Genomic DNA, 17298 nt, shown 5'->3' with positions numbered 1-17298 from the left:
TTCCTTGCACACATGCATGTACATGCACTTTCTCTCTCAAAAATAAATAAACATTGAAAAATAAAGTATTGGGTATGTGTTGTTGTTTTTTTTAATGTTTATTTCTTTTTGAGGGATAGAGACAGACTGGAGCAGGGGAGAGGCAGAGAAAGAGAGAGACACAGAATCTGAAGGAGGCTCCAGGCTCTGAATTGTTTACACAAGTCAGACGCTTAACCAACTGAGCCACCCAGGCACCCCTTGAGTATATGTTTTCGATAGCATATAATATGATTGTCTCTATTCTCACTTTTTTTTTAAGTTTATTTATTTTTGAGAGAGAGAGACACAGCAGGGGAGGGGTAGAGAGAGAAGGAGAGAGAGAGAGAATCCCAAGCAGGAGCTACACTGTCGGCGCAGAACCCAATGTAGGGCTTGAACTCATGAATCGTGTGATCATGACCTGAGCCAAAATCAAGAGTCAGACGCTTATTCAACTGAGTTACCCAGGTACCCCCATACTCAATACTTTAAAAGAATATGGATAATCGTACCAAATAGATATGGATAAATACATTAAATTGTCTTCATAATATACTGAAAGGGAAAAAGGTTATAAATGCTAACTTCTTCAACAGAAATAAGTGCAAGTAATTCAAACAAATAAACATGGATTGATTCAGGCTCTTGTTTAGAAATAAATACATCTACAATCAAAATTAATATTATATTTAGAGTTTAGTATTTTCCTGTCTTGTGGAAAAAAAAGTTTTGTAGCAATTTTCTAAATTTAGAGAAATTTAATTTAGAACATTAAACATTATCTTTGTAAATATTTCATTTATGTGTTCACACTTACTTTTGATAAAAATGTTCAGACAGAACTTTAAAAATTTGTAAGTTCAGGTCTATAACAAAAATCTTACTTTTGGACTATAATTTTAAGTATCAACACATCAGATTCTCTTACACAGGAAATGGAAGCACAACATACTTAGGGTTTTAAAACATTCCAAAGTTAAACTTTTACATTCAATCAGTCTAACTGAAGGAAAAAACTACTCCTCCTAAAGTTTACCTTCTTGATTATTCTATCAAAACGAATACATACATGTTATTTTATTTCACCATTTCCCCAATCCCAGCCTGGACTGGATATCCAATAGTAATTTTCTAACTGAAATCTGTATTTGTACTACTTACATTGAAATAAATTGCTATTATCACCATTTACCTACTGAGGAAGAAGCAGGAAGGGGAAGAACAGTGCATCTTACAATCTTTCTTCACACTTTAAGGACACAAAATTATGTAATGTGCATAACCTATAGCCCAGGGTAGTCTATGTCCAGATTACTGTTGTGGAATAATTTTATCCATTTCATATGTAATTAAAGGTTCATCATAATCGTTCTCCACAAAAACAATGTAAGTTTTACATTTAATTTAAAGAGACTGACATTCTTTACTTTCCCAACTTGACCACCACCTTTTACATAGAAGTCAGGGTGTCAAATCTCTCACTATGGAAATAAAAATTAAATCCAGAGTATAAACCTAAAAAATGTTGATTAAAGAAAAATCTAAGGCCAAAGTCACTACTATTGGAACTACTGAACCATTTTCTCCAAATCATATTTTAAGAGCAATTCATTAAATTGTGCATTAACAAAGAATCTCATAAGTGGTTCTGTCTCCAGGACTTGACCTCAAAGCAAACTAGCAGCATTAATATAGTTTTGATTTTTACAATTTGATTTGGTGAAGTTTTACACGTTTGCTATTGCTGCAACTTCCAGAAAAAAAAAAAAAAAAAAAGGTAAGTAGGTGAAACTGACTTTATGTGACTTCATGTAAAAGATAACACAAATGGCCAAAAACTCCACAAAAAAAATCCAAAAAAAAAAAAAAAAACAGTTCATTGTATTCCTAGTATAAGTAAAAGAAAATTATCACAAGATTGAATAAATGAATTTCTCCAACTTTGTCAATAAATCTCACTAAAAAAAAAAAAAAAATGTCTAGGGGTGCCTGGATGCCTCAGTAGTTAAGCATCTGACTTCAGTTCAGGTCATGATGTCACAGTTCATGACTTCAAGTTCCACATTGGGTGAGCTCAAGCCCCCTTTAGGTGAGCACGAGCCTGGCTTCTGGTGAGCTCAAGCCCTGCTTTGGGTGAGCCGTGCTTCTCTCTCTCTCTCTGCTGCTTCTGGGATTCTCTCTCCCTCAAAAAAAAAAAAAAAAATGTCTAGACTCAGGTGTGTTTTGTTCAACATTCAGAAACTAATTGCCATTCAAATGCCATTCATAATGCATTCATAATGCAGCAAGCAGAAGTGTACCCTGTGAGCCTGCAACTCCCTTGTGAGGGTGTGTGTGTGCTACTTCCCCTCCTAATGTTACTAAATGTGCCACCCTACCACAGGACACTCACTAATCTCAGTGGAACACAGTAAGATCTATGTTTTCAAGAAACAAAAAGCAAGAAAAACAGGACAAAGGGCTGCATTCAAAGCCCAGAGAAGGGGACAACCTGTCACCCCCAATTTCCCTCCACCTAAATAAAGCCCAAATCCTTGCGAATCCACTACTAGTTTATGATCAAAATTATATGTGTCAAATGATTCTGAAATGACATTCTCTTCAACTCAAGAATTATTTTTCTCTTCAAAGATAATCCGGTGTTGAGGTTCCATAAAGGAGTTCTTTAAGAGCTAACTCAATAAATAGGTTAAAGTAAGGATTCCTCACCTGAGAAATTCATTATAAACTTCTTTACTTTTCTCTTTATTTTATCTTTAGCTTCCTTTTCTATCTCTCTCCCACCTCTAATAAACCTTCATTCTACTTCATATCACCAAATTTTAAACCTTTTCAGGAGGGACTTGAACTATACATAACAAAACTGACAGACCTCAGGGGATAGATGCCAGCACAAGCAGGAGCATCCAGATGCAGGAGGACTTGAACACCAACCCCTGCAGTTCTGGAAGTTCTCTTCTCTGATATCTGCTCTTAATGTTACTGGACCTCCCCTCAGAGATGGGGATTCCAAGGAGAACCCATAACCCAGATACAGTTGAGCAGGCTCTGACAGGGCTCAGGAACTTATGAGGTGATGCTGACAAATCTACAGAAACCCAGATTACAAGTTTAACATTTAGAATAATAAAATGAAGTAAGTGCAATAAAATATACTCTTCTGAGGTAAAATTTTTCCCTCCCTCACCCCCAGCCTCTTATGAGGGAAGCTTTCTGATTGAAATATATTTCCATTATAGAAAGGACAGAAAATCCATCTTAGGTTGAGATCAAAGGATGAATTATATAGACGATCTCTCTTTCAAAATTGTAACTTTGGGGGGGGGCACCTGGGTGGCTCAGTTGGTTGAGTGTCCGACTTCAGCTCAGGTCATGATCTCACAGCTTGTGAGTTCAAACCCCACATCAGGCTCTGTGCTGACAGCTCAGAGCCTGGAGCCTGCTTCAGATTCTGTGACTTCATCTCTCTCTGCCCCAACCATTCTCATGTCTGTCTCTCTCTCTCAAAAATAAACATTAAGAAAAACAGAGTTCTAACTTTGGGTCTATGGGTACAAACCTGCAATGCATTCCTCAGTGCTTTCTGTGACCCTCAGTATATCACAACTACCCTTGGCAGGAGTCCCTGTATCCACTCTGTCTCCTCACATCCATTCTTCATGCAGGAGCCATTGTGACATTTTCAAAATAATGACACAAAAACAACAAACATACAAATAGCCACCATGTCCTCCACTCCTCTGCTTTAAGCCCACCAATGCTTCCCATTGCACTGAGAATAAACCCCCAATCCTTACTAAGGCCAGGCAAGCCCAGTATGATCTGGTCCCTTCAAGGGCCCTCACCTTACTTACCAACTTCTTCCCCTGCTCACTGAGCCCCAATTCCACAGACCACCTTCCTCTCACACTTGAAGCTCAGGTCAGCCTCCAGGCCTCTGGACCTGCTATTCTTTGTGTCCCCACATCTTGGTTTCTTTATATCTTTTGGGTCTCTGCTTAAATGTCCTTATTTCACCACCCAAAGAGGCTACCACTACAATATATGCTCAACGGGGGCAGAAACATGGTCTGTTCTATCCCATCATACCCCCCAGCACCTGGCATCAGGCCTGGTATGTAGCAAGCACTCTCCACACTTGCTAAGCAAGTAACTGAAAAGAAATGAAAACAGGCAAATCTACAGAGAAAGAAAGTAGATTAGTGGTCACCTAGGGTTGAAGGAATAGTTCTCACCCCTCTGGAGCCCCGTACATGGATATCTTTAGTTTCTAGGAGCCATTCTTGTTTTGTTTTGTTTAAATTAAAAAAAATTTTTTAATTAAAATAAAAAAAATCCCTAGAACATAACCTAGCATAAATAGTTAACTGAAAAATAAGATAATTATTCTGTGAAGAAATCAAATGCCCTGCATGGTTAACAAGAAAAAAATTTGCAAATATCTTCCTTTGGAATAAACAATCTCCCATATCATGAAAACTAAGAGCATAAATGAAAGGCCAAGTGATTGTTTTTGGCTTAAAGGATCTGAGGATAATCACCTTTGCAAGACCCGCTCGATGGGCTCCTTTAGACTCCATGTACGCGAGGTATTTGTTGAACTCCCGGAACTCCTCCATGGAGGGTCTGAAGGTCATGATCTTACAGCTGGGGTTCAGAGGACTCTCTACCTCAGCCACCTCCATGATGGTTTAGGGCAGTCTCTGCAGAGGAGATGATGCAGTCATCAGCACTGAATTATTGTGTGCTTAAGGTTGGCGGTCATTTCTCCCAAAAAGCATATAAGCATTCCCAGGAGGAACTCTTCTCCTTTATTTACCATTCCCTCTACCACATCATTGAGGAGACTTCCTTATCTCTCCCTGGACTCCTGGGGGAAAAGCCAGCCTCTAATCTTCCTCCTCCCAACTTCCTATTTCTGTGATTCAATCACTGACCTGATTGTATTACTTGCCTACTCAAAATCCTTCCTAGTAAGAACAAATTTTCTAACTTCACAAGTTTACAAAAGGTGTTGTTTCTATGTACCAGTTCTGAAACACCCTGTCATACATGCACCTGCATAAAGGCCTAGTCTAGGTTGAGTAGTGAATGGACAATGTTCAACATCCCCAGCACAGACTTGACTTTAGGTGTACTTCTACTTGTCATAATCTTTCCCAGAACAATTTACAAACTACCCATTCAGCAAAACTACCAAGCACCAGACTAAAGTACTGGAGACAGAGAAATGGATAAGGTTTGTCTTCACCATCCAAACTCACTGTCTAGAGGCAGAACAAACCTCAACACAAAACTGTACGCTGGCAGGAGTAACTAACTCCACCTAAATTACTCAGAAATGACTTCCCCAGAAAGGAACACAGTTAAGACTTATTAGAAGGTGTAAGGTTTGCCAGACAAGAGAAAGAGTATTCCAAGCAGTGAAAATACCTGGAAGTACTGTAAGGACAGAGAGAGTTTAGTTTGTCAGGAGCTTAGAAAAGATTATAGGACGGACTTCAAGCTGTATTACAAAGCTGTAATCCACAAGACAGTATGGTTCTGGCACAAAAACAGACACTCAGATCAACAGAACACAATAGAGAACCCAGAAATGGACCCACAAACGTACGGCCAAACAATCTTTGACAAAGCAAGGAAAGAATATCCAATGGAATAAAGACAGTCTCTTCAGCAAGTGGTGCTGGGAAAACTGGACAGTGACATGCAGAAGAATGAACCTGGACCACTTTCTTACACCATACACAAAAATAAACTCAAAGTGGATGAAAGACCTCAATGTAAGACAGGAAGCCATCAAAATCATCAAGGAGGGGCGCCTGGGTGGCGCAGTCGGTTAAGCGTCCGACTTCAGCCAGGTAACGATCTCGCGGTCCGTGAGTTCGAGTCCCGCGTCAGGCTCTGGGCTGATGGCTCAGAGCCTGGAGCCTGTTTCCAATTCTGTGTCTCCCTCTCTCTCTGCCCCTCCCCCGTCCATGCTCTGTCTCTCTCTGTCCCAAAAATAAATAAACATTGAAAAAAAAAATTTTTTTTTTTTAAATCATAAAGGAGAAAGCAGGCAAAAACCTCTTTGATCTTGGCCGCAGCAACTTCTTACTCAACACGTCTCCAGAAGCCAGGGAAATAAAAGCAAAAATGAACTATTGGGACCTCATCAGAATAAAAAGTTTCTGCACAGCAAAGGAAACAATCAGTAAAACCAAAAGGCAACTGACGGAATGGGAGAAGATATTCACAAATGGCATATCAGATAAAGGGTTAGTATCAAAAATCTATAAAGAACTTATCAGACTCAAAACCCAAAAAACAAATAACCCAGTGAAGAACTGGGCAAAAGACATGAATAGACACTTATCCAAAGAAGACACCCAGAGGACAAACAGACACATGAAAAAATGCTCAACATCACCCATCATCAGGGAAATACAAATCAAAACCACAATGAGATACTACTCACACCTGTCAGAATGTTTAACATTAACAACTCAGGCAACAACAGATGTTGGCGAGGATGCGGAGAATCCTCTCTTTCACAGTGCTGGTGGGAATTCAAACTGGTGCAGCACTGCTGGTAGGAATGCAAACTGGTGCAGCCACTCCAGAAAACAGTATGGAGATTCCCCAAAAAACAAAAAATAGAACTACCCTACAACCCAGTATTTGCACTACTAGGTATTTATCCAAGGGACACAGGGTTGCTGTTTCAAAGGGACACATGCACCCCAATGTTTATAGCATCGCTATCAACAATAGCCAATGTATGGAAAGAGCCTAAATACCCATCCATGGATGAATGGATAAAGAAGATGTGGTATATATATGTGTATATATATACACACACACACAACGGAGTATTATTTGGCAATCAAAAAGAATGAAATCTTGCCGTTTGCAACCACGTGGATGGAACTAGAGGGTATTATGCTAAGCGAAATTAGTCAGAGAAAGACAAATATCATATGACTTCACTCATATGAGGACTTTAAGAGACAAAACAGATGAACATAAGGGAAGGGAAGCAAAAATAATATAAAAACAGGGAAAGGGACAAAACATAAGAGACTCTTAAATATGGAGAACAAACAAAGGATTACTGGAGAGGTGGGGGGATGGACTAAATGGGTAAGGGGCATTAAGGAATCTACCCCTGAAATCATTGTTGCACTATAGGCTAACTAACTTGGATGTAAATTAGAAAAGCAAAGCAAAGCAAAGTGGAAAGAAAAGAAAAGAAAAAAGAAAAGAGGAAAGTTTACAGGATGTCAAAGTAAAAAAGTAGGTAGCAGACTGTGCTATAAAAATATGAACTTAATTATGCTGACAATAGTCAGGATGATTCCCTCAACATTTACTAATCACCTAATACACATGGAGTGCAAAACTGAGTAAGAAGCACTGGCCTGCCTGCCCCAGAAAGGAGTCCTGCCCCATCCCACTTCCAGATGCAGTAACAGTGCCTGGCATCTGACAATCCAAACCACAAATACTCTCAGAACAAAGCTTTCCTTTTTTTTTTTTTTTTTTTTAATAATTTTAATTTGCCTGACAAAAAGAAAAACTGGGACAGGATGGAATAGATAAAGATGAAAACATGCTGGGGCGCTTGGGTGGCTCAGTCGGTTGAGCGTCCGACTTCGGCTCAGGTCATGATCTCCAGTTTGTGAGTTTGAGCCCAGTGTCGGGCTCTGTGCTGACAGCTCAGAGCCTGGAGCCTGCTTCGGAGTCTGTGTCTTCCCCTCTCTGTGTCCCTCCCCTGCTCGCTCTCTGTCTCTCTATCAAAATAAATAAACATTAAAAAATTTAAAAAAAAATTAAAGATGAAAACATGCTATGGGATACTAAGAGGTTAAAACAGATCAGGGCTACAGATAAAGATGTGATCATCATTCAGTAAAGGTTTAAATAAGCATCTATCTCAAAAAGTACATGTGAGGAGAATCAAAATTAAACCCTGCCACCCACTATTAACTTAATATAAAGGAGAAAATAATCTGCATGGATATAGATATATTAATACATGACAGAAAATATTCTCCTTGCCTCAGGGACGAGGCATGCAAAAGAAAAAACCTTCCAGGCCACCTCCTCGCCTATCCCCCTTCATATGTGATACACATGCCCAAATCCATGGGCTGCAGGATGGAAGTCTAACCTCTATACAGGATACACATAATCCTTAAGAAGCGCCTAGATTAAGCCTTTACATAACTATCAGGGCCTTGTCCCTCACCACAGCCTGCATTATACTTTAAGCTCCAACAACTTGCACCGATTTGTGCTTCTCTTCAACAAACCAGAACTCTCCATGCCTTTGCCCAAACCATTCCCTACCATCACAGTAGCCTTTAGCTACCTCCTTACCTGGCAAGATTCTCAACCCTTCTCAAGTAGGCCTAAGTGAACCATCCTGTTTGCTTTGACCTCCCTCTCTGCATTCCTTATAGCAGTTGCCTGTCCCAACGGTTGACACTTCTGACCATACGCTGAAACTCTAAACCCCTCAAAGGAAAATCAGACTGTCTCTTTAAGCCCTAACTTCCAGTCTGGGATCCAGCCTGGTTTGTAACATCTGCTATAATAACTACATGCCAACCGAATGAAGAAATAAATGACAAAATGCTAAAGTATATACATAAAATGATACCAAATGCAGGAAAAAGGAAAGCATTGATCTCACACACAGGAAAGTTACTTAGAAAACAAACTCATTTGCTTGACTGGTAAAGAATAATAGAACACAAAAATCTGAGCAGTGAAAAGGGGGAAGAAGCTCCCAGATTACCTTTGTAGAAATATTTGGTACCTGGAAGAGAGCCTTACTTTTTCCCTCGCCAAAGAACAAGGGTGGTATGCATAGCTCTCCAGCAGAGGAAAAAGCCACTAGGGAAGAAATGAGAAATCTAGCCAGTCACTCAACAGTTACTGAAGGCCTAACTGCTGAGCGGGCATTCAGGAAGGATGAAGAGAAACCCTAACAAGGAGTGGAGTGAAATAGACAATAAATAAGTCATAAGCCCTCTGTAGAAGAAACCAGGGAGTAGCTATTTTATACAGGGTAGGTGAGGGAAGACATTTCAGGTGCCTGAGAGAGGGAATAAATCATGCAGATATCTGAAAGAAAAGCATTTTGAACTAAGTAAGAGCAAGGAGCCTCTTGGGCTCTTCAAGGAATAGCAAGGATGTGAGTGTGACTAGAACTCATAAGAAAAAGAGAATGGTGACAGGGAAGATGAGAAGAGAGAGTTTGGGGGAAATAATCTGGGGCTCTTCCCCTTCTTGTACATTCCCATTCTTGCTATTCTAACAGGTATTTCAAGGAGATGACACGGCTTTCTAAGGTAACTCTCCTGGAGGATTTTAAGCAGAGCAGTGAGCAGCATCATTCTGGCTGCTGTACCAAGCAAAAACAAGATTGGAAGCACAGAGGCAATATACACCAATCCAGGCAAAATAAAATGGTGACTTTGACCAGCAGCGGGAAGTGAGAAGTGATCAGATTGCAGATATATTCGGAACAGAATTTCCTGATAGAAGTGAGAAACAGACAAGTCAAGATTTTTGGCCTAAAATATAGAACAATGGTTCTGATAAGAAACTGAAGCCAGAGGACTATTAATATATGCAGAGAATTAGTAGCAATCAGAGTTAAATCTCTGCCCAGTTTGCTACCTGGCCTTTGAAATATACTTTGCCTCCTCCTGGTGTCACTATTCCTTGACTACACAAAACTAGTTATACCTACAAATCAGGTACATATACTAAAGACCTGGTTAGCTTATATTTCAGACCTTTTTCAATCTATAAAGTTAATATATGATCATCATAAAATTTGAAATATACTAAAGTATCTAAAAATTTAACGTTAATCCCACCACCCTAATCTTTGCCAAAATGAGAGGCAAAAAAGTCTATTGTTAAGCTTTTTTATTTTTAAGTTTCTTTATTTGGGGGGGGGGGGGAGAGGCAAGAGAGCAGAGAAGGGGCAGAGAGAGAGAAAGAGAGAATCCCAAGCAGGCTTTACGCTATCAGCACAGAGCCCGATGTGGGGCTTGATCCCACAAACCATGAGATCGTGACCTGAGCAGAGATCAAGAGTCAGATCTTAACCAAATGAACATACAGGTGCCCCAAGTTTCCGGGTTTTTTTTGTTTGTTTGTTTGTTTTTGTTTTGAATACTAGTGATACTGATCATTTTGGGGGAGTTAATAACCATTTTCATTTCATTTTTGGGTTGCTTCCTTACATTCTTTACCCTTAAAAGGTAACTTATAAGTTTTCTGTTCCTTGAGTTTTTCCTAATCCACATTTATCACTACCAAATTTAATCATGCTGCACAAATTCCCAGCCACCCTTCTTTCTCCTTTACTTTTACTTCTCTGAATCATGCAGAAAAGTAGGTTTAAAATGCTCTTGCAATAATGATTCTTAGAAAAAGACTGTTATATTTTGGGAAGAATATACCTATGATTTTCAGCTGAAGGTGATACAATGATCATTTTTTCAACGTTCCCCCTCTTTAGAGACTGAATCCCCAAAGTGAGTAACAGCAATACTGTGATGACAACTTTGTTGTTTTGCTTCTACAGAGCTAGCCTTCAATGTTTTTATAAACCACCAAAACCAAATAGTCATATTTCTGGTAAATACCCTAAGATTTTTTTCTTAATGAGCTAAAGATCTTTTTTATTAAGTGAAGAAAAGCCTAACACTAATTCATACTTCTGTAATTCTCCCAAGCTTCTTTTCTGAAAAATTTTGCCTTATCATGAAGGACAAACATCTATTCTTATTTTAATCATGTATCTTTATTTGGCAATAAAAAAAGAAACTGGGGCTGATAATTTCCTGCTAAATGTAAATCTATATCCTATATTGCTTTCCTGTGTACAGCTGTATTTCCAACTTCTGTTCTCTTATTTAAGCAACTTCTATGAAAAACATAAAAACGGATGGTTCTCATCTTAGGGGTATTATTTTCTTAGACAATGCCTTCCCACAGAACTGGTCTGCACTGCTAACTGCCTCCGAAGAGAACACTTAAGGATCTACTGCAATCCTAAGAGATAAAGCACTCACCATTTAAGCAGATAATTAAGCTAAAAAGAAAATGAACTAAGGCACAATTATCAGTCATGTGATATTAGAAGAGAACACTCCCCTATGCTTCCTCATGTGCACTCGCCCGAACACTGGAGGCATCCTTGCCAGCCCTCACTCCTCCCTCCCTACAGTGAGATTTTAAAAGAAACTTAGCAGTCAAGGTCCAGAAGGAACAGGTGTGACTACTCTACTCTACTTCAGTTCCCAAGTGCTAAGTCCACCAGAGGCAGCTGGAAATCTCGCATCTTTTTTTTTTTTTTTTTTTTTACAAAATGTTTATTTATTTTGAGAGAGAGAGAGAGAGAGAGAGAGAGAGAGCGAGAGCCTGCGAGCATGCAAGCTGGGGAGGGGCAGAGAGAGAGAGAGGAAGAGAAAGAATCCCAAGCAGGCTCCACGCTGGGGCGTGGCCCCAACACAGGGCTCAATCTCATGACCCTGAGATCATGACCTGAGCTGAAATCAAGAGTGAGATGCTTAATCAATTGAACCACCCAGGCACCCTGGAAGTCTGGCATTTCTATTGCAACACGGAAGCTCACCCACTTTGGGCCTCACAGTGAGCCAAGTAAGCTTCTACTTGCAGAGTGCCTCAGTCAGGCATTGTTATGAGTTGAATTACGTCCCCACAAAAGATGTGTTAAAACCTAACCCCTAATACATGTGAATGTGACTTTATTTGAAAACAGGGGTTTTGCAGATGTAATCAAGTTAAGATGAGGTCATGCTTCATGAGGGCAGACCCTAGTCCAATATGACTGGTGTCTGTATAAGAGGAGAAGAGCTGGACAAAGAGGGAAGAATACCATGTGAAGAGGGAGGCAGACTGGAGTCATGCAGCTACAAACCAAGAAATGCCAGCAAATATAAGATGCTAAGACAAAGGCACAGAACAGATTCTTCCCCAAATCCTTTACAGAAAGCATGGCCCTACTGACACTTTGATTTTGGCCTTCTAGCCTGAAGAACTGTGAGAGAATAAATTTCTCTTGTTTTAAGCCATCCAAGTCTGTGGTAATTTGTTATGGCAGCCCTAGCAAACTAACGCAGGCATCAGGGGTCACATTGATGGGAACATAGTAGCCTACCACATTCTCCAACCCAGTTTCACCAATAGTAAAGCCTATAATACTCTGACCTTCCATCTGACTCCTTCATCTTTCTCAGTTGGGTAGAAAACTGGCAGACCACCCTGAAAATGCCACATTAACCACTAGCACTGCCTATCTAGGAACTGAAACACAACAGGGACATCGGGCTTTAAATTCTTCCCTTTTCTATCATCCCAGGACCTCACAGGCCTGGAGCCCTAAGTTAGAGAGCAAGACAGCAAAGAAAATCCTCAGTCTATTAATCATTTTTTGCCTAAGCCAGACCTCAATCCTCTCCCAGAGACCCAGGGGGCTCTTCTTTAATCTTCTTGGTCCCATTCAAATCAGCAGTCCACCTTGCTCTACCAGCCTACAGAGATCAGAAGTAAGAATGGGAAGTTGGACTCAGGGAGACAGTTCTGGGAAAGAAGAGTCAAGGCAACAGATAAATCTGTGCAAAACTTTCTTTTATTGCACAGAATCTAGGATGAGTCCCAGGAGAAGGTTCCTGAAGAGAAGTGATCCAAGGAAACATGTAGATTCTTTCCAATAGTCTATATTCTTTCCAACTCACAATCCTGACTGTACCACTCTTTATACTCTTGGTGGATGGAAACAGGCAGAAATCATCCTCCTGGGCGAACTGAGCAGTGCTTCTCCTTCTCCTGTTCACCAAAGATCTGGCAAGATTAACAGATACTGGAGCACTCAGGGTGTCATCTTCTCAGAATTAAGTACACAGAAGAGGTGTTGAAACCAGCAAAATTGCCAAATATTCACTCTTGGCTCCACCCCACATAACATTCCTTTCCTGGGTCAGACTACAACGAGGTCTAGACTTCAGTGAGTGGGTCAGGAGAAGCAATTTTCTTTCCATGAAATGCCCACAGTGTAATTGATTCTAGTTGCAAACCCCAAACTTCTTCCCAGCACTAAATCTTATAATATATAATATCTAATTTATGTGTCCACTTCAGTCTTGCATCAATTTTTCAAATGCACTGAGTCAGATATTAATGACACAAGTCATTTCTTGGTTTTCGTTCTTGTATCTCTTACACTTCCCTAAGTGTCCACCAATAGGTGTCTGGTTGGATCAGTGTGGTACTTCCAACAACAGAGTATAGGCAACATAAAAAGAATGAGAAGGATCTCTAAGTACAGATCTGGGGTGATTTCCAAATTACACTGTTAAATTAAAAAAGCAACGTGCAGAACAGAGTTTATAATGTTCTACTTTTTGTATAGGAAGCAAGATCCAACCCACAAAAATGGTTACCTATAGTGAAAAGAAGAGACAGGTAAGGAAGCAAAACTTTTATGAGTATAGCCCTTTTTCTAGTTTTAACTCAGCAATCACGTAAATGATATACAAAATTAAAAACAAAATTAAAAAGAAAAAAAAAAGCCAGGCCTAACACCTGAAAAACAAATTAACTGTACAATAAGTCAGTGACATGAGCAAACAAGGAAAAGAATTGCTTAAGTAACTTCAAATCACAGTATTTAGGCTGTAGATTCTAACAGGATATATTTTAGGATATAGGATGATTTTTTAAATGTATATAAATTACATTTCTTTGTTAGATTTTTTAGTAGTAATATTAGTGTTAGCTCTTTTTTAACTATTACAAGTACACTATAAGATACAGCAAGTAAGCAATAATGCTAACGTCATTAGGAATCAAGATTTTCATTATAGGGGTCCCTGGGTAGCTCAGTGGTTAAGTGTCTGACTCTTGATCTCAGCTCAGGTTTTGATCTCAGGATCAAGAGATACCAATATAAAATCCTTTGATTACATAAAAAGTGAGTCTTTCATTAGAATTTGAAATAGCAACATGAACTCAAGATTTTTTTCTCTTAAAATGTTTATCTTCTAATACTGCCCACTGAAAAAGGCATAGAAACAATGACAAAACAGTAATAAAAATTACTGCACACAAATTATGGTCTCTAAATATTATATTTCAATAAAAAGAACCAGGGATATTTGAAGAAAAGGCTAGTTCCAGGTCTGGGACAAGAAATGTATAATATGTGACTAAAACATGTTGTTCCAGAAAGCAAGCAAGCTATCAAAGACTAATGAGAGTACATTATCACTTCAAAACTAAATCACTACTAAGAAAATTAGATATCATGTGCCTCCTGATAAGATACACTGAGAAGGATACACCATCACTTATATGGCTATTCCAATGAAAAGTAAGACTGTTAGATAATAAAAAGAGCATTACATATTGGATAAAAACTATATGTATGCACCAACAACCAGCCACCAGATATTTGCACAGAAAAGCACAATAATGTAACAAGGGAGAAAAAAATTAGATTAAAAGAACAATAACACAATGGATGCCTTGCTAGCTCAGTCAGTAGAGCATGCAACTCTTTATCTCACGTTCATGAGTTCAAGCCACATGCTGGGCATAGAGCTTACTCAAAATAAAAAAATAGTATTATAGGGGCGCCTGGGTGGCTCAGTCAGTTGAGCGTCCGGCTTCGGCTCAGGTCATGATCTCATGGTTTGTGAGTTCAAGCCCTGCGTCGGGCTCTGTGCTGACAGCTCAGAGCCTGGAGCTTGTTTAGGATTCCCTCTCTCTCTGCTCCTCCCCTGCTCACATTCTGTCTCTCTCTCTCTCTCAAAAATAAATAAACATTAAAAAAAATTTTTTTAATAATAATATTATAAAAGAGCAGTAACACAACTAGAATAAAGGGTCTTTAATATGTTTAATATGTATGCATATGCATATCTACATTCTTATAAACCTGAGAATATCCTCATTTGAAAGGCATAAATTAGAACATTGAACATTTTAGATTCAATACTCAGACTTTTTCTAACTGCCTAACCTATTATTTTATACTTGTAAAGTTCCATGGCAGAATGTCAGAGTTCCTTTATCAACAGTCAGATTCTACTAAATAGGCAACTATTAGAAAATGGGAGATGAGGGTTGGGGAAAGATAGATTCTATTCAGTCACAGCTTGCACAACACAACAACCACCTAATTGTCAGAAATCCCATTATCTTTTTCCCTTGGGATAAAGTTTCCATTCATCTCTAACAGTACAATGGCCACAACCATGTTGATTAATTAGTCTGTGCCCAAATCCTTAGGTTGAAGCACTAGACTAAACAAAAGATTACTGTAGCCAGTGACAGTTACTCGGCTTTCCAGCACTTAAACTAAATTGACATCACACTGGTAATCTCAGCCAAACAGAATGATATATTTTTTTTAATTACTATTACAATGGATGTTGAAGTAAATCACCTTGTATATTTCTTTCAAATTGTGACTATTTCACTTAAGAGGCAGCCAGGTGGAGGCAGACAGAGCCAGACAGAGCCAGACAGAACTGGATTCTTTTTTTTTTTTTTTAAAGTAGGCACCATTCCCAATGTGGGGCTTGAACTCATGACCCTGAGATTGAGAGTTGCATGCTTTACAGACTGAGCCAGTCAGGCAACCCCAAAACTGGATTCTTATCCCTCCTGTCTCCCCCACTTAATGACCACATGACCTCTGGAAAGTTTCTTAAGCTAGACCTCTATTTCCTCATTAATACCACTCCTCCCTATAGCATTGTAATGGGTACTCAGTTCGAAGTTAAATGTAAGAATCTAGCACATTGTCAGGCTACACAGTAATGACACAGATGTTGGCTTAAAAAAAAAATGGGGTGCCTGGGTGGCTCAGTCAGTTAAGCGTCCAACTTCAGCTCAGGTCATGATCTCACAGTTGGTGGGTTCAAGCCCCACGTCAGGCTCTGTGCTGATAGCTCAGAGCCTGGAGCCTGCTTCTGATTCTGTGTCTCCCTCTCTCTCTGCCCACCCCCCTCACGCTTTGTCTCTCTGTCTCTCAAAAATAAATAAAAATGTTAAAAAAAAATTACAAAAAAAAAAAAAACTTTTCAAATTAAATCCCTTCTATTACCTTCTTCCCCACTGCCTATACACATGCTCAAATCTCTCCCACATAATTTTTAAAGGTTCTCTGTACACCATCCCCCTCCCAGAAAGACCCCAGCTATAGCCTTTGCTCTACAACCCCTCACAGACAAAACCCAACAGAGAATAGCCTACACTCACGTTGTCCACTCCATCTATTCAATCATCAGTCCTGCTGCAATCTGACATCTCCATCCACCAGTGCATTGAAATCACTCTGGGTAAGGTTGCCAGTGACTTTCTTTTTTTTATTTATAAATTTTTTTTTAATGTTTTTATTTATTTTTGAGGCAGAGAGAGACAGAGCATGAGCAGGGGAGGGGCAGAGAGAGGGGGAGACACAGAATCAGAAGCAGGCTCCAGGCTCTGAGCTGCCAGCACAGAGCCCGACACAGGGCTTGAACTCACGAACTGTGAGATCATGACCTGAGCCGAAGTCGGTCACTTAACCGACTGAGCCACCCAGGTGCCCCCATGACTTTCTAATTGCTATTGGCTACATGCTGTCTTTAGTCCTCTTCCCAGTCTCTTTGTAGCCTTTAAAACTGAATAAGTCCTCCCCTGGTACAGCTACTGCAGATGGGGAGGACATATACCATCCTCCATTCACTCGCTCATGGTTAACTCCACCCTCCACCCTGAACTCCTTTCTGCACTCCTCCAGAGCCAAATCTTTCACAAATGGTATACCACAAGGTTCTTTCTGTGGTTGTCTTCCCTTTCCATCAGTCACAGACAGACACTGTCATCCAACTGTCCTTACCAATGCTTCAGAAATATGCAAACAAGGACCTCTCTCCCCTAAATCCAAGTCCAGCAAATCTAAATGCCTAGTAGGCAGAGCCATTTTTAGACGATTCTCAAACTCAACAGAGAGAAAACTTAATCCAAAAGTTACTAGGAATAAAAAGGAATCCTTCCTCTAAAATCTGCTTCTCTACCCCACAGTCCCAATCCTAGTTCATTCAATCCATCCATGGTCCTGCTCTGCCTTTTTCAGCCAGCACTGACCAGCACAATCCTCAGAGCTTACAAGTGCATGAGGGAACATGCACACAAGTGGCTGTAATACTACAGGTCAGGGTTATCTCACACGTAGACTCCATTATGAAGCCTTTCCTG

General features: G+C 39.8%; 1 protein-coding gene across 20 annotated transcripts in view; it reads right to left on the bottom strand.

Annotated features, from left to right (window-relative positions):
* The window catches only part of KDM4C (lysine demethylase 4C), a 428186-nt gene that overhangs the window by 385344 nt on the left and 25544 nt on the right, over positions 1–17298 (bottom strand). For 18 of the 20 annotated variants that reach the window (XR_006710195.1, XM_045468819.1, XM_045468822.1 and 15 more), the window contains one exon: positions 4563–4724. The exons of the other annotated variants lie outside the window; for them this stretch is intronic. Coding sequence is in view for 17 of the 18 variants with exons in the window: in XM_045468819.1 (XP_045324775.1) it covers positions 4563–4706 (144 nt within the window). In the remaining variant the exon portion in view is untranslated. The remainder of the gene's footprint in view (positions 1–4562; positions 4725–17298) is intronic. 20 annotated transcript variants of the gene reach the window in all.

The sequence above is a fragment of the Leopardus geoffroyi genome, chromosome D4 (genome assembly GCF_018350155.1).
Source record: "Leopardus geoffroyi isolate Oge1 chromosome D4, O.geoffroyi_Oge1_pat1.0, whole genome shotgun sequence".
NCBI lineage: Eukaryota > Metazoa > Chordata > Mammalia > Carnivora > Felidae > Leopardus > Leopardus geoffroyi.
Note: the sequence above shows the minus strand (reverse complement) of the source record. Positions and strands in the feature narration are given on the sequence as shown.